Below are 20,247 nucleotides of genomic sequence, written 5' to 3'. Positions count from 1 at the left end.
ACATCGTAGGAAATTCTCGACCCAAACTGCACTTCAGAAGATGAACTTGATGCGCTATACCCCTACCTTCACAATATTACTTGAGCTTCTAGGTGATAAAATTAAACTAAAGACAACAAGATTGACATGTTTTCAAATATGATTCACCTCTTCAGAAATTCTTAAGACTGATATCCCATACTGATGTCACCAGTTGCAAGTCTAGTAACACTTACAGGTGGTTTTCTCCTATCTGAAAACTCATAACCACCCTGCTGAATTACAATTGGTGGCACCGTGTCCCCCCAACAGATAATTTTTTTTAAAAAAATAAATAAAAGAGAGAAATAACATTCTCATTTATCAGGGATGTTGGACAAACTGTACCAGTATTATAGATTGCTACGCTTGCTGGCCAGCTGCAAGCCCTACTTCCTTGATAAGCCAATCCTGAACAGCCATAATATCGGGGAGCACAAGAGCACCAGACTGTCTCCAACTCTCCGCATCTGGTGTCTTAAATCTATCCAAAAGCAAGGCATGCATTCCCACAGTCCGGGCTGGGATGTAGTCCTTACGCATGCTGTCCCCGATGTGAAGTGCTTCTTCTGGTGCTATATTTCCAGCCTTCTCCAGTGCAATCTCATATATCCTGGGGTCTGGTTTTTCAACACCCACGAGGCCTGAGAAAACACCGAAGTCCCATTCTGATCCCTGGGTCACAAAAAGTTTGAACCATTAAGAATCCAACAAACAGAGAATTATCCTGAGACTGTGTGTGGAACTGATTATGGCCACCTGATTCAGTCCTAAGGCAGGAAGGATGACATCCTGATACCGGTATTCTGCATTGCTCACAATTCCAACAATGAGGCCCTTTTGACGTGCCCATCTCAGGAAGGGCTGTGAGTCAGGAAATATGGAGTAGGGTGCAGAAGAACCAAAAGCTGAATATATGCGTCTGAATACCTTCTCAAACGTCTCATCATCATACTCATAGCCTGCCTGCATAAGATTATCCACCAACAAAGACAATTAGCTAGATATGATACATCTTTTTCCTAAAAACCAAAAAAAAATCCTCAGTAATTTGACTAGTAAGCTAGAGATCAATTGAATCTTGAGCCATTCATGGGCAGTCTGATAGTTACTCATGATCACCAAGTGCAACCCTCTGGGCCAGTCAGATTTCAATAAATGATTAAATCAAAGGTTAACTACTTGGACAGTAAGATTTACCAAGATTTCATCAAACCATTACTCAAGTATTACAAATTTAATAATCTTATCCACTCTCTTTCCATTTGCTTCAAGTGTGTTGTTGGGGATGGGGGGCTTTCCCCTCTCCTTTTTCCCTGTATATATGCACTCCAGTTTCGATACTCTCAGAAGCATCCCAGCTAACTATTAAATCTTTAAACGTGCAACATTCTTTAATTAGTGCAAGTATGACTATTTGCATTTGCACGTGCCATATAGCTAGTGTGTGTGTGTGTGGAATGCCTCTGAAAGCATTTGATTCCAAATGCTACCTATTGGAGATTAATGAAGGGCCTCTCAGAATTAAAAAAATTAGCACCTTAGACCATGATATGAGATACATAAAATACCGACAAACCAAAGAATAAAAGATTTTCTTTAGTCCGTTGCTAATGCATCATATGAAAAACAAAATTGACAATTTCAATGGTTTTTTTATCATGTTTTAGTTTGATCCAAGCTTGGAAACATTCAGATTAGCTGAAATTTGATCTCTATATGTTTTAAAATATTTTGATCCAGATAAACGGTTTGGAATTGCATATTAAATAGCTTAAGCTATATTTGTGCTCACTCCTTATATTGCAACCATTCATTTTTTGCTGCTTAGATGGATAGGCAAGATAGCTCCAAAATAGATGTTTTTTAGTTTCAAATATTTTATACATCTTATATCCTTCTCTCTCTCTCTCTCTCTCTCTCTCTCTCTCTGCATGCATGTGTGTAACCTAGAATATAAAGGGTGTATCAATATAACAGTTCTTACATGAGCATTCAGAGTTTTGTCAGTGTTTGATGTAATTATGGATTCTTCAAAGAACCCAGAACAGTTACATGTTCAATTCAATACACATTAAATATGTTTAGTGTCCTCTTTGCGTGCATTACTGCATCAGTTGTTAAATCTGTTAATTCCTGAATGTTTGTCAAGGCACGCTGATAGAAGATCCAAAATAAAAGGACCACAATAAAAAGGCGCAAAATTTATTAATACTTCATTCTTAGAACCCATGTGATTCTACTTACCCTGATAAAAGAGTCCTTCACACATGATCTCCACCAATCAACATTTGGTACTTTTGCAGCATGGCCGAAACACGGGTACCTTTTTGCCATGTCCGTGTATGCTGCCTTGAAGCCTTCATGCATGCGTTTGTAATCTGGACAGGGCAGCCCTACTGCTTTAGCCGCCATGCAGTAGTAGTCCCCGAGGTGGCCTTTGTAAGCTATTAGAGTACCAGTTACATCAACAGTGATACATCGTAGCTTTGACAAGATTGCCATTTTTGGCTATAGAGTAAAACTGTTGCTTGTTCAAACTGACACCTCAATTCTGTTATATATGAAACACTGGCAAGATATTCACATTAAACTGATCAACAAGCTAAGCTATCCAACATTAAACTGATCAACAAGCTAGGCAGCTGCGTCAATGGTCCAGATCCCATCTATTTGCACACACACAAACAACTCTGTATGTTACAAATATTGCAACTGTTGTTACAAGTTACAAATCAAGAATAACTTTTGTAAACAAGAAACATGTTAAGATGAAGATATGAAAGCAACAGTTACTATTATAGCTGCTTATTAGAAGGCCTAAGAATTTGTTTATCCATATTCTTTTAGAGCTTGCAATCACAGATAAGCTATAGGAGTTATCATAAAAAGCCATACGGAGGGCAGATTTGAGCTCTGCCTGATATAATAATTGGTTTGGACAACTAGTACCTCTTGGCACTAAACATATGAAGAGAACAAGGGTTGCACCACAGAGTGACTAGTTTTTTGTTCTATCACATAAAATTATGTATATATTTATGTGATTGTTATTGAACATATGCAAGACGGTCGTCAGCAGTAGTCTCATCAGACATAAAATGCTTCGTGGTGATTGTTTTCATAATCATAACCACCAAGCCTTAGTCTGACTAGCTAGAGGAGTATAGATCCATTTTTGCCTATGTTTACAACTGAAGAATTTATCCTTTCTTAAAGCAAGTTTTCTCATACATCTTACCATAACTTCTGTTCAGGTTCTCTTAGTCGTCCTTTCTCCGAATATGACCCTTTCACAGAACTCCTAATCCTTGTGCTTCTGGAAGAATTCTCAGATTGTTGTTCTACATTACCATACTATTTTCATCAATTTTAAAGCACTGTAACGTAAAACACTCTTATGCTTGCTCCATGTCCCCATATATGATCTCTCTCTTTCATTTTTATAAATAATTGTGGGAGGTACTTTGATCCATTCCATTGAAAATAATGAAAGATTTTTGTGGGAAAACACCTTCCAAGGTTTGAACATGGAACCTCCCAACGGTACACAAGTGCAACCACTAGGCTGTATCCCTTTTTGCCTCTATCTTCATTGTATTATTACCTTCAAGTCTCAACAGCACACGGCAATTACAAAACAACCAGAATCACCTCTTGAATTCAACCACCCTCTCTATTTGGTTAGGTACATCTTTTTCTGATAGCAGAGCCAAGATTGAGAGAATGATGCCAATGAGCTATCACTTCACCTAAAAATTTTACTGGAGGCCCCAGATTCATGTTCCCACTATAATTAAATTTCCTACTGCACAACTTTCGTTCCTATGCCAGGATGGACAAATATGCAAGGCTGACACAAGTTGACAGGTGTTTGTTTAGAAAAAGCAGTTCCAATAAAGAAATGACTGACATATTATTCATTTGGAAATTAAAGGTCTGAACTAAAATGACTTGAGCTAATTATTCATAACACTATAACATGAAGCCTAACAACTGATTGAAAACCGTGCAGTATCTCAAATATATAAATCTGCACTTAGGTAAAGAAAAAAAACAATTTCAATAAAAATGTTATTAATATCTCTAGATTTATGAAGTCATAATCAGTATCAAAAGTCAAAACTTTATTTCAACTATTAAATTGGGCTGGACAAGTCCAACATCATGATTTAAAGCTATCTCTGTTAACATGATATTAGCCTCTCTTTCCTAGGTTCAGTAAATGCATCAGATTAGTTCGGAGATCAAATAGCAATAGAACAATTTGAAGGAAAAATTTTGATTTACCATAGCTTTGATCCTCTGGTATGTTTTTTTTTTTTTTTGTGTGTGTTGGATCATGGAAGTCCTGAAGTCATTGCAATACAGTTTTGAAAAGTCTAGGTATCTTTCTATATGGGGTATTGGGGTTCAATGTGAATTCACATTTTGTAGTTAGTGAAGGTCTTGATAACATGTGGGAGGCTCATTGCTTGATTGTTAAAGACCTTGCGAGAGTCAAATTAGGATAATAGATGAAGAAAAATTTAGGTGGCTGAACAATGAGCCCTAGAGTTGTATATTGATCAAGAAAAGAGAGAGAACAAGAAATCTTAAAAAGATAAGTTTAGCTGTCTGCTCTTTTGCACCTCTCTTCCTTTTTCCTTTGATTAGCACATCTTTGCTTCTACTTAGTTAGATGCTTTATCTTAACTGTAGATATCACAATTAATGGAATCAAGGAACTAGTTTCTTTCCCTTCTTTCATTCAAATCTGTCAATTTATTCTATTGAAGAGGTCATTAGCTCACAAGTTATAGTGCCTGCAAAAACCAAACCTTGAAATCAAAAGATTGACTAATAGCAAACAAAGATCTTCTCAGTTCCTGTATAAATTTTAGTCTCCTAAAATCCATCATAACCCTCAAAATCAATTTCCATGTTTGGAATGGAAACCCTCCAGGTGTCTCATGTACTCAGAATACACTTCTTCTGCCCTGTTTCCTATCATAGGACACAGGATGGGAAAGTGGTCTCTTCAATCAAACAGAGTTTTCCCTAACCTTGAATACATTTGCTGAAACTCAACACAAAGGAATGAAAAACCATAGACTTGATATATGATCCATATGGCTACTCAATCCAAAACTTCATAAGAGCTACCCAAAACAAAAAAAATATAAAAGTTCATGAAAGAGAGGATATGGTACATATGAAATAATATGAGGATCCTCCCCATGTGAATTGCATAAAACTTAATATGGATTTATACACTTGTTTTAACAGAACAAAGTAGACCACCTCAGGGCTTCTTAGCAAACCAAACAAAACCATGCCATTTATGCCACAGAGGGAGAAAGGAAAAATCAGCTGATTATTCTATTGAAAAGAGAAGGACTTGTCATTGGTTATTTTATTTCATCATCCCACATAAATGTTATAGAGGTGGGCAGCGGCCGCCGTATATTTTGCGACCCATATTTTGCTCAACACAGGCAGCAAATACAGACCTACACTGCTGTAGAGGCATTAGCTTGGTGGTACTGAAGCTATCGTAAGAAAAAGCACATGCATGCTTTTTTCAGAATGTAACCTATAGCATGGATATATTAGAAACTGTATCATGTGACAATCATGTGATAATAACATTTTAAGACTAAAATGCCCCAAATGCCATTTAACAAAGGAGGCAAGGGGGTTGATGGTCATGGCAAATGTGCTGACAAGGGAGGTGGTGGAGGACTCAGATGCACCAATAGCAAAGGAGAAGGATGCGGCAGCTGGGTTCTCACCAGTTATGGTGGCAGCCAAGGAAGCCTATGCCGATGTCTTCTGCTTCCTAATCTTTGCTGGTGCCAATCCATAGCTAAGGAGTAAAGCAGGGGAGACAGCAACTATGCTTTCCCAGCCGCAAAATAATACATATCTTCTCAAGCAGGTGATACTCGAGTTTTCTCTTGAGAAGGGCAATGGAGGGTACTATGCTCTGCACTGTGCTGCCTGACATGGAGACTTAGTTGGGTGCGGATCTTAACCACTAGAGGTTGTGATTTCAATATGCCTGATGGAGATGAATATACAATATTAATGTTGGCATCAAGGGGACGCAATGGGGCATTTTGTGAGCACTTGATTGCTTTTAGTGTGAAGCGTGATATCAAAACACATCAAGGAGAGACTGCCCTTTTGCTGTCAAGGATGAATTCCATGGTTAACAATGAAGTGAAAAATGTGATATTAGATGAGCTAGCAAGGGTCTGGGTCTTGCAAGGTTCCTCCCTCCTCATGATCCAGGGTCGCATTGGGTATAGACAGAGAAACAAAACAATTCCATCATAGAGGATTGCAAGGCAAAGGAGAAGAGAGCTATCAGAAAGTATATAGGAGAAAAACTTCAAAACAGATAACCCCCAGCAACAAATCAATGGAGCATCAAAAATCCAATCTTTTAGTGAAAAACATTCAAATCTCTCCGCTGAGAACTAAATCCATCAACCAAAAGCACAAATTGAACAAAAATATGTCTCGGAGAAGCACCAAGATCCAATTTCTTGACAAGAAGTTCACCAATTTTCTCCATCCAGCGCTTTCAAAGGGAAGAGATAGCATAGAAGTGACGCACCTCCAAGCAGTGAAGCCAGATATCCCTCTCTTCCTGAGCTCCTCAAACAGCATGAATCAATGCTCCGTCCTCACCAATCTCACATACTTACTAAGCGTTGCCACCAACAGCTCCTTCCCATCTCCCACTTTTCTCAGTATTGCCTCGACGAGCTCCTCGGCCTCTGGCTGTCCCTCGCCCTTCTAGGTTGCCTTCTTGATCACCCGGGTGGGGACAGAGCTCACCGCTCGAACGAGAACTTTTCGAAGAAGAAGAAGAAGATGGGCGCTGAGATTTGGGACGGCAGAAGGGGAATGGAGTAGGGATTGGGCGCTAAAAGAAGAAAGGAAAGAGGTGGGGTTTGGGGGGCATCGCGGGGTTTGGATACCTCTTGCTTTTCTTGCCGCGGGGGTGATGCCGACGGCAGCCACGTCCCTTCCGCCACCACCCTGACCCCGCCGCAGGTCTTGGGATCCCGGATTAGGCCCCAGTGGAGATTGGACGTCACGGAGTTATACCCCTTTGTGCTGGGCAGCATGAAGCGGCTCAAGAGACCGAAAGCATGACCAACAGGCCACCAACTGTTCGATGAAATGACACACTCGCGATTTTTTAATATCTTTTACAAACTTCTTTTGGCTCTTTTTGAGTCATGTCTAACCCTACTTTGATACTCGACCAAAGGGAAAAAAACAAAGCACTCGACGGATCAAGGCCAGTAAAATCAGTCCCAGCATTTGTCGATATAGCAAACATCACAACCAAAAACCTGTCTTCAATTATCAGTTACTACTGACTCAGAAGTATAAGACCAAAGAAATGAATCGATTTCCAGAATAAACAAAGGGAATCACATTTAGGGGGCATTTCCAAAACTCCCACACTTTTAAATCAGTAATCTATAAATCAGAGACTAACTTGATGTTTCTCAATAAGTGCAACCAAACGCAAATAGACTTTGAACAAAAACAGAAGATATGTTTTTTTTTTTTTCCCTCCAAAAAAAATTCCGACTAAAATAGAAAAATAAAGCATCACAACAATACCTCAGAGCCAGTGGAATCAGATCCAAAAAGACTTCCAGATCACTTCCTAATACCAACTCTACCACTCCATGAGACCAGACAACCACTGCAATCAAACACAGATAGATCTTTGTGAGAAACAGAAAAAATCACATCCAAGATCCCTTCTTTAACTTTCCACTACCCGTAAAACAGAAGAACAAACAAGAAAAACAGGCCTAAAACCTTAAAACCAGAATAAATAAACCCAAAAAAATTCTCAAAATAAGCAACAAAAATGCAATCTTTCTCACTCATTACTTCTAGAACGACATGAATGACACCGAAAGATCTCTCCTTTTCCCATTATCTGGCTTTAATTAGTCAAAATGCATATACAAACAATCAAGAACAACCAGGAAAGCGAAATCCACCGAATCCAACACTTCTCTGTGGTTTAAATTCTGAGGTAGAAAAATGGGAAAGTGCCAATAGTTTGAAAGTGACGACACGTACCGGTGTCCCGGGGGTGTTGGCTCTCTGCGCTCAAGGTTTCGGTGTCGTCATATTCGCGCTCCAAGTGGTTTCGGTGGCTGGCTTTGGAGGTGTGCGAGGGAGAGAATACCAGGGGAAGCAGTCCGCGGTTTTGGACCCCTGCTTCTCTCGGTTTCAGACGCCGGTTCGGGGACCCGAGCTGGTGGTGCCCCTGCCCGCTGCCCGGCTCCCCCACTCTGGTGGTGAAAGATAAAGATTTATTTAATCTAGTACTGGTAGGTGGATGCTTTCGTTGATGGATATCTTTATCCTCGAGGTAGGGTTTGGTCAGGTGTTATTCGTAGTTAGACCAGGTCCAATGGACCACTCCAAATCCCACGGTGCATATTTCACCAATTCCCGATTGCGCGCTATCCACCCCTCGTCCACTCGGACCTGGTTCATACAATAATTCCTCGTGGGTTGGGGACAAGATTTATTAATCTAGGATATCTTTAGCTACCTACGCCTCGTGTCCTCGCTGTTGGAATAGGCTTGTGGTTCACTAGGCCCAGGCCTAATTTTTTATTTGGACTCTAAAGCAGACCCGTCAACACGCACCCGTAGGGATCATCCTTAATCCATTATTTTAGTTTTTCTATATAAAAAAATGAATCGATTTCTAAGGTAGTATGATATAGATTTGCTCACTTCGATGTCGTTTATAGCATATCTTAGGGTTCATGTACCAACGTATAGGACCAGCAACATGTGGTACAAAATTTCAAAACGTGTTGTAAATAATATTGGAGGATGGTAGATCTAAACTATGTTTAAAATATTTTAATACAACGGTAAAACCATAAATAATTTAATGAAGTCGTATTGACAAACTATGAGAGATGGTAAGTTGGAGAATAAATGCAATGTAAGGAATTGCCTGCGGCCAACTTGTAAAAATTTTGCATCTTCACATGATGAATTTTTAATGTACCAACCATTTTGATGGACTAGACATAGCTCAAAGTTGCATCACTGATAAAAACACATCTAGCATTCGATTATAGAAACTTTCTATAACTATGATCACGTATGATTTGATTTTGTTATTGTGCTACCTTGCTTTAACCAATAGATTATATCTATTTCAAAAAATAAAATCAAGACAATAGATCATTAACAACAAAATTGCTGGAGACTTTTTACAATTTCAAGCGACAACCTTTGATCCATATGTTGCAAGATGGTCCATCCAAGAGTAGCATATGTTGATTTGCTTTTGTTGTCATGCTATCCTATTTCAAACACAATGCAACAGATCATGTACCACGTTGTTATTAAAATCCTTTTTATACCTTTACTTTTATTAAATAATAAAAAAATTCATTTGTATCTTTTTAAAAAAAATAATTTTCTTTTCGCTTTATTGATGACCAAAAAAAGAATCTAAACACCGCGGAGCGTGCAGAATCTAGGGCAGCTAATGGGCCAGGATGCTCATCAGGCCGGGCCTTGAGCCAAGACAAGATTGGATAATGACACCATACAAGCTGACCTGGAACACGGTACCCCAAATTTCGTGCGTACGATGGTAGCACGATTCTCAAAGTTTGGGGTGTGTGCGCGCGTGGCGCATCGACCCAACGCCTTTCGAAAATTTGGTTCGTATGTATGTCGGTAGCACGATTCTCAAAGTCTGGCGTGTATGGTGGATCGACCCGAAGTCTTTCAAAACTTCGGTTTCATTGCGCAGCGGATCCAATTCGATCTCCACATATCTACTATAACATACTATTAGTTCTATGTGTCAAATAATTTTATCACTGGGATCATAATTATCTATCACTCTTATTATTCTTGAGACCACATTTACAACCTGATATTTTAATTTATTTTGCCCCTCAGTTTACATGCTAATCGAAATAAGGACTTTGTGAGCAAATGCTTCAAATCTGTCATTCTTTCGCTGGTTGTCACACATGATACTTTCTGTTAGGATTTGACATTTTAAGATTCGGTCCACATTGAGTTTACAGCAAGATCCGCGATGAAAAATGAAGTCCAACGTGATCAAGATCATCCCAAACGAAGTTCGGACGAAGAAAATATGTATGAGAGAAGTCGGCACAGAGTTCGAAGTGGCGGAGGACTGCCAGCGGCCGGTGGCGGCACGACCGTGGGAGGCGAGGCATGGCCCAGCACGCGGGTTGGCCGTGCGGGGCGCGGCCCAGGCCCAGACGTGCAGGCCGGCCCAGGCCTAGGCGCGAGGGGAGCGGCCCAGAACCAGGCACGCGGGGCGCGCGGGCTAGCCCAGGGCCAAGAGCGCGGGGCACAGCTTAGGCCTAGGTGCGCAGGCCGGCCCAGGCCCAGCGCACCGCTGGGGCCGATTTTCCCTATTCACCCTGGATCAGGCGATCCACGGTTGGATGCGTGGACCGTGTGGGCGTTTCTCATGCTTTTCGTGAAGTCCACGATACTATTCCATAGATCGGTCGCGATCGGACGACTTTGGGATGTTGCGGTCTTGATTCAACGGTTTGGGAGGTTGTTTTGAGCTTGATTAGGAATCCTAAACCTAATCTAACACAAGTTTAAGGCCTGATGCTTACGGTGGCTTGGTTTTTTATGTGCGGCACGCACGGCTTCAACAGAGAAAAATCAGGAACCCATGGAGGAAGAGAGAGAGACATGGGGGCACTAAGAGAAGCAGGAGCAGGGATCCAGGAGGCTTTTAGACAGCAGATAACAGTCGTTTCAGGGGTTCAGAGGATCTTCCTAGAGAGAGAGCTTTTGCGTGAGGAAGAACTTTCTGTGAGAGAGAAATTGAGTGACGAAGGTTGAGGATGAGATCTCCTCTTGTAATATTTTTTTTTCTCATAATGAAATTTGCATGTTCCGTGGAGACGAGCTCTTTTTTATCGGATCCACATAATTTGATTGTTTTTATTTTATTTCTTTTTTCTTCCTGCAGCATCGCGTGGTACTGAAAAGATCTTGAAAAATGATGTGATATCTATCCAATATTTTTTCTACTTGACCTGTCAATCCAATTTATGTATTTAACGATCCTGCAATTTTTTTCATGTAAATCGTTGCAATACAAATGGTAATAAATTCAGCAGTTATATTCAAAAGAAAAGAAGTTTGATGCTACAATATTCTTATAAGTCTTGAGAACGGAGGATGAAATCAATGGCTTCATGGCCTATTACCACCAGAGATATAAGAGCCATAATATGGTACACAATATGAACACGGTGCACGATACGAAATAAGTGACAAATTTACTATAATTTTAAAGTCCTACTGAAAACTTCAGAAAAAATTAATGTATCGTATGCTACTCTTGTTTTGGTCTCCAAATGACCACTTAATTGTTGTGCAATATTTATATCATCACGTAAGGTTGAAATGACACCCTTCATAACCTGCAAAAAGGAGGTAAAAAGTAAGGAGAGAGAAAGAATATTTCAATCAGATCAGAAGATATCGTTTGATTGGAGAGGTCTTAGCTATCACTAACTTTGACTAGGATGCGCTAATCCAAAAAAGAGTATGATGCTTGCGCTATTAGATGAAGGTGATTCAGTGACTCCAACTAGCATAAGATATCATAGGCATGGTTTTACATAATGGCTGTCAAGTTGTGGCTAACACAGTGTTTGAAAATTATCATGCCTGTCATGATCATGATTTTGGAGCAATGACAATGGTGCTATATTATATATCTAAGTCATCATAATATGATCATTATTACCTATATTTTTTTTCATATATATAAATTAAATTAAATAAAGAGTAAATCATAAAAATTCTTTTGAGAGTAGGATTAAATCGTACTTACATCCGATAGTTTAAAAATCTATACTTATTTCTCTGACATTTAGTTTTTTTTATCTAACTTTTTAACTCATAATTTAACAAAAAGTTAATCAAATCATTAATCTTAAATATGATTCAAAGGACATGTCAAAAAAAATTTAAAAATAATCAAAATAATCTGAAGTGACATAACAACTACTTCAGGACGTAAGAAAAAATACGCACATCTTCCTCCCCATCCAAAAGTAATGACAATTTTTTTATATGACATAAATAGTTTCACAACACTATTCATTTAATTGAATGTAAGTGTATAGTTTTTACAAATTATTAGATCTAAATGTAACAAACATAAACTTCATAGAAGTTTTTTGTAATTTATAATTTATTTTAAAATAGATATAAGGCAGTACATTTTATCATCCTTTTCTATATTAAGCTGCAATGTTTTAGTTACAACGAAGAGAACCGATTTAATTTTTAAAATCCGTACTTCCTTTAAGAAAATAATCTACCACTATAGCATTATGATAAGCCATAATAATTTAATTTCGTCCCAAAGCCATAAACAAAATATATAGGCTCAATAGAACCATGACTGTGTACTTACTTGGATCGCTGGTGACCAGTATTGCCGTCCCACCAAAATCACACGTCCCTCCGGCCGCCTTCGATTGCTGCCAGTAGCTATTGAAAGCAAAAGAAGCATGGAACAATACGGTATCGGGCTGGTAACATTCACCATTGGGCTGGATCGGGCCGCAGTCGGTGCTGAACCCGCAGGCATATTCCATGGCCTCTCGGATGATCGGGTCCGGCACCGTCGGCTTCGCCACACACCAGAGGCTGGGCATTGCCCTTGGCGGCGGTGGCGGCCCCAGCGGTGGAGGGTACACCACCGGTGGTTCGAACAGTGGCGGCTCGGGGACGAATTCTGGTGGGCTTGGGACATAACTTGGTGGGCTAAACTCGTACTCAGGTGGGCCGGGTATGCAAGTTGGTGGGCTTGGCACTGTTTCCGGTGGATTTGGAGTGAGAACTGGAGAGTAGGATGTGGGAGATGGTGGTGAAGATTCGATGGGGAACGTTGGAGTTGGTATGGTAGTGGAAGGCGGCAGGGGAGTAAGAGGAGGACTCACACAATAAGGAAGATGGATCATATGGGAGGAAGATGGGTACAACTCAAAATGCCTCGCCAGCCTCAGCTTTCTTGAGGATTTAAGTAGTGAGCTCTTGGGTTGCCTCAAGCCTCTTGCTCCTACTCCAATGAAAGGAAAGTAAGGTTTAAAGAGTTGGTCTCCATCTAAGCTTTGGAAGGATTATTTATAGAACTTACCACATTGAGTTAAGAAGGTGGTAGAAATGGAGATATAGAGCAGGAGTAATCCTATGTTGCTCTTTGTCAGCTCCATGAGATGGACCAGCTCCCCTTGGAGTTTTGGTTCTTTGAGGGCTGCTTCTCCTATGAGCTTGAGGTCCCTTCTCTTGATAGTTGATGCCAAATAGCTCAGGAAACCATGAGTATGGTGTTGGGATAATTATAAATGGATTGAGGAGCCCTGTGTTAGCCATCCAATAATGGATTACAGGGAGCTTGGGAGGCTACAAGTAAAGTGAGAGGAGAGCACTTTAGTTAGGTCTTTAGTTTTGATTCTTCTTGTGTCATCATATTTTGCCTCCTTTATAAGAAATGATAATTATGGAAATAGATGGTCTTTGGAACTTGTTTATAGCCTATAGGAGCTAATGGCTGTGGGACAGATGGTAGTGTCCATTAGATTTGATTTCTCCTGTGGGGTGTTGGAATATGTTCTTGCTTGGTGCAGGAGAAAATAAAAGAAGGGTCTGCCCTTTGGGTTGCTTGTGTCCCACTCCAGAAGTCTCTCCCGCTCTCTAGGTGCGCGCGAGCGCATGTGGCTTGGGCCCAAATGGCTCCCAATAAAATTGTCTAGCGCTTAATTAATTAATTAATTAACATAATTTGTCTAGTCTTGTAGCTATATAAAGATTTCAATTCACTTCCAAGTCCCCAGCATCATCCGGTCCCGAGAGTATAACTTATGCACCTTAGAGTGTGAATTTACTCTTCTTAGGTTGAACGTCAATAATCGGATATCTAAATTAAAGACCTATACTACTGACTGTGATCTATATTACTAAAAATATATAAAATAAAAAAATCATATATTTTGATAGTCTATAATTTATATATTAATTGAACAAAAAATGGATAGTTTTTATTATACTTGTATGCTAGAAAATATGATAAAATATTTAAGTTAAATATTTATCTTATTGATCATGATTTCATATGTTAAAACATGTAAGATTGAAAATCAGTAAATCTTAATGGTTAAATCATAACAAAATATGGTCTCATCCCATTTTAACTGTATTTTTTGCATCCACTTGATGCATAAATTAAAGATCATAAACATGCATATTTTTATATTTCGAAATATTTAATGGTATAGGTCATGATTAATGGCATGAATCTTCAATTCGATTATTTGATTATTGATTTTCAACTTGAAAAAGGCAGATACCCCCGTTATCAAGAGAAGAGTAGTCCATCTCCTAAGAAATGGTTGGCCTATATTACACAGCTAGGCTATAATGAAGTCAGTAAGGCTTGCAATCATGTCATTCATGTGATCTTTTGATCAAATAACTTAAACTAATCCTTTGTTTGACAAAGTATGGAGGAAAGAACTTAAATTAATCATGTACTTTGTACTGCATGAACATGTCGGTGTTCCCAGAGGACAAATTACAATTCTCAAAAGGCACATCTTCTGCTCAAACTTTTAGAAAATGGGAACTAGATGACCACGTAGATGATGTGCCTTTAAACGTGATCACCATGAGATTTTAAGTGGCCAACAAGTAGCGTTCGAAAGAGTCAAAATACAGAGATGACCTTCATTACATTCAAGAATTAAGTTCATAACTTTTAACGTACGCCAAATGCCTCCCTGTTTCGTAATATATTTTTTTTTTTCTAGAGAGGAAAAGACATAAACAGCCTTGTTGCTTCACTATATCAAACCATTCAACTAATTTGTTTGGCTTTGGATTTTTTCTGGACATTTAGAATATGTTTGGTCTGCGACCAATATCGAAAACGAAATGGATCAGGATGAAAATTAAAATAATTATACTCTCTGACATTCTTAATTCATGATTGAAATCGAAATCGAAATAAAATTTGAATATTATCTGAGCATTCAGATTAGGTATTAAGGGTCTGCAAATTATTTAATTTTTATTAAAGCCACTCATTTTTATTTCAATTTTAGAACCTATCAAAAAATCAGACATGCCCTTAATGTTAATAAATAAGAACTAAACATTATTTTGAGTCTTTGATAACTATCATGTAGGCCAAAAAATAATGTAATCATAAATTATTATGTCGAGCCTTTCCTCGACACTGATTTTAGCTCAGTGAATTAAGAAGTCATTTTCTTCAAATCTCATGTTCCTGTATGCTGTCACCATCCTTTCTTTGACAAAAAGAGCAAGGACAAGCGGAGGTTACACATTTTTATTATGATGTGCCAACATAGCAATGCCCCAAGGTCTGCGAATAAGGCAAATTAATTTTAGATGGGCCCACTCGAGATGTCGGCACAAAATCTACACCATGGAAGGAGGATTGAGAAATCCATAAATGCTTCCCTGCTTGTACGGCATACATATACCATGTAGACCTCACATTTTTATTATATATTTGTGGGATACGTTTTTGAGAAAAAAAATACAAAAAGGGCAAGCTTCACCAAAAGTTATTGAGATCATAAATCTACGATGAAAGTGGGATTTAAATCTAGATCACTACTACTAACTTCGAGTAACTTAGCCAATTAAACCAACCGGCATCCTACCGGTTACTTATTTATGCATAGACGTCGTTAACATTCTAACAAATATTTAAATATATAAATGAAAGAAAAGAACTCGAGAATGAAAAATATTTTTGTTTGCATGGCATGTAGATGCTAAAGTAGCTCGATCAAATTCATCTAAGATACTACTTTGTGAGTTGATTTGCAAGGTAGACTACCTTTGGTGAACTTTGTTGGATCCACGGCCATATAATTTCATCTGCTACTTTAGTTTAGCCAATCCTGCATATTTAGCTTGTTGAACCATCCTACACATTTTTTCAGCCACAACATAGAGATTTATGATCAAATTGAGACCGTAACTATAAGATAGTGGCCGAGATGGCTCCTATAGATCCAATACATCTATCTCAACCTATATATATATGTGGCATAATCCCTCTAAAATTAGATTTGATTTAGTACATGTGTGCACGTAGGATCACCCCTATGCATGCATGACTTACTATAATGAAACATCCAAAGTTTCCTATCTTTTAATCAGGAGCTTCAAGAAACAGTCAATTAATCTCTCATACAAAGATGAAGCTAGTCTTGTTGGGGAAATAAAGATAGATTACAAAAGAAATTTTTTTTTTTGGATACATACGGACGGTCATACTACTTTATGTAAGAGTAATCTATAAAATCAGAATACAAAAAATTTTGTAGTATCGATAGATATATCTCGCTCTGTCTTTCCATCCAATTTTCAAAATGCTCTATCATATAAAATACGATTTAACCTATCATATTATTCATTTGTTGGTAAATATATTGGACGGATACCGCAACTAACTTATTAGATACGTCTTTTGTTGGATATCACCATTTGGCTACGTTGACTAATAAAGTAGATGAGTCAAAGAATGTTTGTGAGTGAGTTGGAAACTCCCAACGCAACCAATTTTCCTACCAACTGTCCGAACTTCAAAGCATAGCAGCCGGGTTTCTGGACTACTAGTAGAAAAGACGTGGTGAAGGAAAATAAATTTATACAAAGGACCATGTGATTGTTGTTGAAATTGCTTGAAGTGTACTATGTAGCCGGTGTGATTCAAATTTGTGCCTAACTGGAAGAAACAAGTATAGAAGAAGAAGAAATAAACCTAGAAGGAGAGAGAAAACTAGGCCCATCATAGGTGTTTAATCCTGAGAGCAAGCTTAATTATACCCCAAATCCGATAAAGCATCAACGCACGGTGACATGAGCTAACTTGAAATGACACGATTAGACTTTACAAAAGCAACTTAAATGGTTAAACTGTAACTCCCTGTATGGTTGGTTCGATCCAAATCTCATCCAAAAAAATAAATTTAATCTGATTAATTTTAAAAATTAATGATTTAAATTATGGTCAAATTTTAGAGATGATAATGGATCGGATATACATTAGATCAATCAATATCTATATCTATTTTGCAACTAAAAATTTCATATTCATATCCATTCCGTACTTATCTCGGATTAAATCGGATCGGACAGATAAGAGAGATCAGATCAGATCAAGCACATATAAATATTATAAAATAATTATAATTTTGAAAAAAAAATATAAATTAAGGTTATATTGAATTGAACTCGGAACAAAGCATACCATTATCTATATCTAATCCAAATTTATTTTGAATATTTTTTTTAGAACTCATATGTGTCCTAAATTTTAATCGGATCGGTTAAAATCCATCTCATTTGAATTGAATATCCGACGGACAGAATAAAATTGCCGTCTTTATCAAATTCATCAACTCAAAGCTAACTCAAATGGAACTAGCTCATATGCTCCCCTCACTGTCGCTCAACAATATTTTTTAACTGATGGCTCAAATTGCTGATATAATTTTCACATGCATCTTTTTCTTCTAAACACATATTGTTTGAGATAAAACTTGATGTAACCTGATACCCGCTGGTAGCATGGATTGGATTGCCAAGTTGGAGCCAGTTGTGATGCATGGCCGACAAGCAGAGTGTTGCATAAGTCAGCATTTTGTTCCTTGTGCGACAAATTGGGATTAATTCATGGAGGCCATTGGATGTATCTTTTTCAAAGGGGGAAGCCGTTGGATGTCATTCCACAACTGAAATCACCAATGACAACTAGCTTTTGGTTTTATCTTGTAGCTTATTTTCGCCAAGGATATCATCTCGGTTTATGGTAACCAAGAATGACCAAATGAAACCAATGATATGGAACAAGTTGGGGAAGAAAATATGGGGGACCATCTTGGATTCTTTGGGAGGACAAGGCTGGCAAAAATATTCCTGTATTCTTTGCATTGTCCAATTCTATGAAAGAGATGAGTGACCATCCAGAGTCCTCACCTTCACCTAATCACCTTCACTACGAGCCAAGTAACAAACCGCGTGATCCCGCATCCTCCATGTTCCCATGCCGGAATTAATGGATTTTCTGCAATGAACCCAAGAAAACTTTAAATTTATACAGAACTCCGTTCTTCTTTTCTTCTTCTTCTTCTTCTTTTCACAACAAAACCCCATTCTTCTTTAACTCGTAGCTTTATGTAATCACATGCAATTGAAAAATGGTCATTCATTTATATAAACAACCCTTCGGTTCTTTGTCTAGTATTTTTATAACTAAATTTTCATTTAAAACATGTTAGTTAGGTCTATTTTTTCACATAATTAAACTGCTCAGAACTAAAAGTTAAATGGAAATTTGATAACCATTATTAATTGTGAAATGTAATAATGATAACCATAAACCGCGTGATCAATAAATCTAATTTCTAATTGTTTCTGACTGCAAATTCTAAATTTGAGGGGTTTATTTCTAAGATCAAATTTTCACAGGGGGTTACACACACACAAAAAGCCAAAAAAAAAAAAAAAAAAAAGGAAAAAAAGAAAAGCAAGGAGAAGATGCAGGGGCGTTGGAAGGGCACCCGCGTCAAAGTCTCCCAAAGGATAGCCACAGCAGTATCACTTGCACTGTCTATAAATCCACCACTACCCTCCCCATATTTAGCAGCAAAAAATCCTAGCTAGCCCTCTCACTTCTCTTCAAGCATGGGGAAGTATCTTGTGGCCAGCGTCATACTCCTCCTAATCAACCTCACATCACTCCTCCCTTCTCTTGCTTGTCCCTACTGCCCTACCCTAACCCCTCCTCCCCCTAAGAAGAAACCACCATCACCACCAAAGGTCCGTCCTTCTCCTCCTCCACCATCTCCACCCCCACCATCCCCACCACCACCAACGCAAACGCCATGCCCTCCACCACCATCCCCACCAAAGCCAAAGCCAAAGCCGCCGCCGCCGCCACCATCCACACCGGTGCCATGCCCCCCTCCACCATCATCCAAGTGCCCCATCGACACGCTAAAGCTCGACGCCTGCGTCGACCTACTCGGAGGGCTTGTGCACGTCGGAATCGGTGAGGATGAGAAGGAGAAGTGCTGCCCGGTCCTCGAAGGGCTTGCCGACTTGGATGCAGCTCTTTGCTTGTGCACCACCATAAAGGCCAAGGTCTTGAATATAAACATCATTCTGCCCGTTGCTCTTGAGCTGCTGGTGGACTGTGGCAAGCATCTACCATCCGACTACCAGTGTCCCTCTTAGCTAGCTAGCTAGGTTGTAGCTTAATTATATGATCATGTCTTGTGATATGTTTTGCAGGCTGGTATGTCCTTCCCAATCATCAAAAAAGTGTGTGGTGATATGCTTAATTTAGTTTGTGTTTGCTTGCATCCTTACCATCTAAAGCTTGTTACTATGAGAAGTGTAGACACCTGGTACATTTGAATTTAAAGTGTTGAATAAAAGTCCTCCAAGTCTGCTTGCGTTTATTTGTAAGAATGTTTTTTTTTTTTTTTTTTTAAATCAATTTTGAAAGAGAAAGATAGAGAGAGATCTATCCGTATAATAATTATATAAAGGATCATAATTTTTGGATGTGCTATTCGAAAATCAGATCTAGAATTTGTAGTTGCTAAGCAAAGAGATACAATTGTCGGGGCAAGCCTTAATAAGTTCACAAGACCGAATTAGTTATAAATCATCCAAAAACTGTAGACTTATGTGTTAATTACATCCGCATACTCTCCATCCATCATTCAAAAGGAGAAGCTTTCTCTCTCATCTTTGAATGGTGGTTTCAATTATTCATCATCCATTGGTTAGTAACTGAATTTTTAGATAAAAATAGATACTTATAATTAGCCCTCGCCCCACATGCTCACGTAATTAGAAATATAATAGTCTTTCAATTGCTTAACTTGGAGCACCAGTAACGGCCTTGCCTGATTATAATATGTCAAAAAATCTCATAAAAATATGTGGTGCTGAAAGCAAAAGATCAAACTAATTATAATATTAAGAAATAATTAATATTGAAACATACATGCTGAAATTAGACCATATTTATGCATCAAAGATAACGCAAGGTTTGTGGGGTTTGCTTCTAACTTTACATTTTTATCACAAATCTTTTTA

The 20,247-nt window shown here is 38.5% G+C and overlaps 3 protein-coding genes across 20 annotated transcripts; 1 reads left to right on the top strand and 2 right to left on the bottom strand.

Annotated features, from left to right (window-relative positions):
- Window positions 1–121: 121 nt before the first annotated feature.
- LOC105039708 (uncharacterized) lies at window positions 122–8,349 on the bottom strand. 18 transcript variants are annotated; one of them, XM_019848537.3, is made up of 5 exons: window positions 8,122–8,349; window positions 7,648–7,732; window positions 2,266–2,711; window positions 778–984; window positions 122–693 (listed from the first exon to the last, which is right to left on the bottom strand). In XM_019848537.3, exons 3-5 carry the CDS (start codon window positions 2,521–2,523, stop codon window positions 382–384), a joined length of 777 nt encoding a protein of 258 aa, XP_019704096.1. In that variant the 5' UTR covers window positions 2,524–2,711; window positions 7,648–7,732; window positions 8,122–8,349; the 3' UTR covers window positions 122–381. The 18 variants fall into 18 exon arrangements, with proteins under 18 accessions (XP_019704096.1, XP_019704086.1, XP_019704101.1 ...); XM_019848527.3 differs by having other exon boundaries at window positions 2,266–2,687; XM_019848542.3 differs by having other exon boundaries at window positions 2,266–2,589.
- A 2,823-nt stretch (window positions 8,350–11,172) lies between these two features.
- LOC105039756 (uncharacterized) lies at window positions 11,173–13,552 on the bottom strand. Its single transcript, XM_010916016.4, has 3 exons — window positions 13,238–13,552; window positions 12,512–13,159; window positions 11,173–11,507 (listed from the first exon to the last, which is right to left on the bottom strand). Exons 1-3 carry the CDS (start codon window positions 13,311–13,313, stop codon window positions 11,476–11,478), a joined length of 756 nt encoding a protein of 251 aa, XP_010914318.1. The 5' UTR covers window positions 13,314–13,552; the 3' UTR covers window positions 11,173–11,475.
- A 5,216-nt stretch (window positions 13,553–18,768) lies between these two features.
- On the top strand, window positions 18,769–19,601 carry LOC105039707 (uncharacterized). The gene has a single exon (XM_010915961.4). It carries the CDS (start codon window positions 18,823–18,825, stop codon window positions 19,372–19,374), a length of 552 nt encoding a protein of 183 aa, XP_010914263.1. The 5' UTR covers window positions 18,769–18,822; the 3' UTR covers window positions 19,375–19,601.
- The last annotated feature ends 646 nt before the right edge of the window (window positions 19,602–20,247 follow it).

This window comes from Elaeis guineensis, chromosome 1, assembly GCF_000442705.2.
Source record: "Elaeis guineensis isolate ETL-2024a chromosome 1, EG11, whole genome shotgun sequence".
Lineage (NCBI taxonomy): Eukaryota > Viridiplantae > Streptophyta > Magnoliopsida > Arecales > Arecaceae > Elaeis > Elaeis guineensis.
This window is presented reverse-complemented; position numbering and strand designations above follow the sequence as displayed.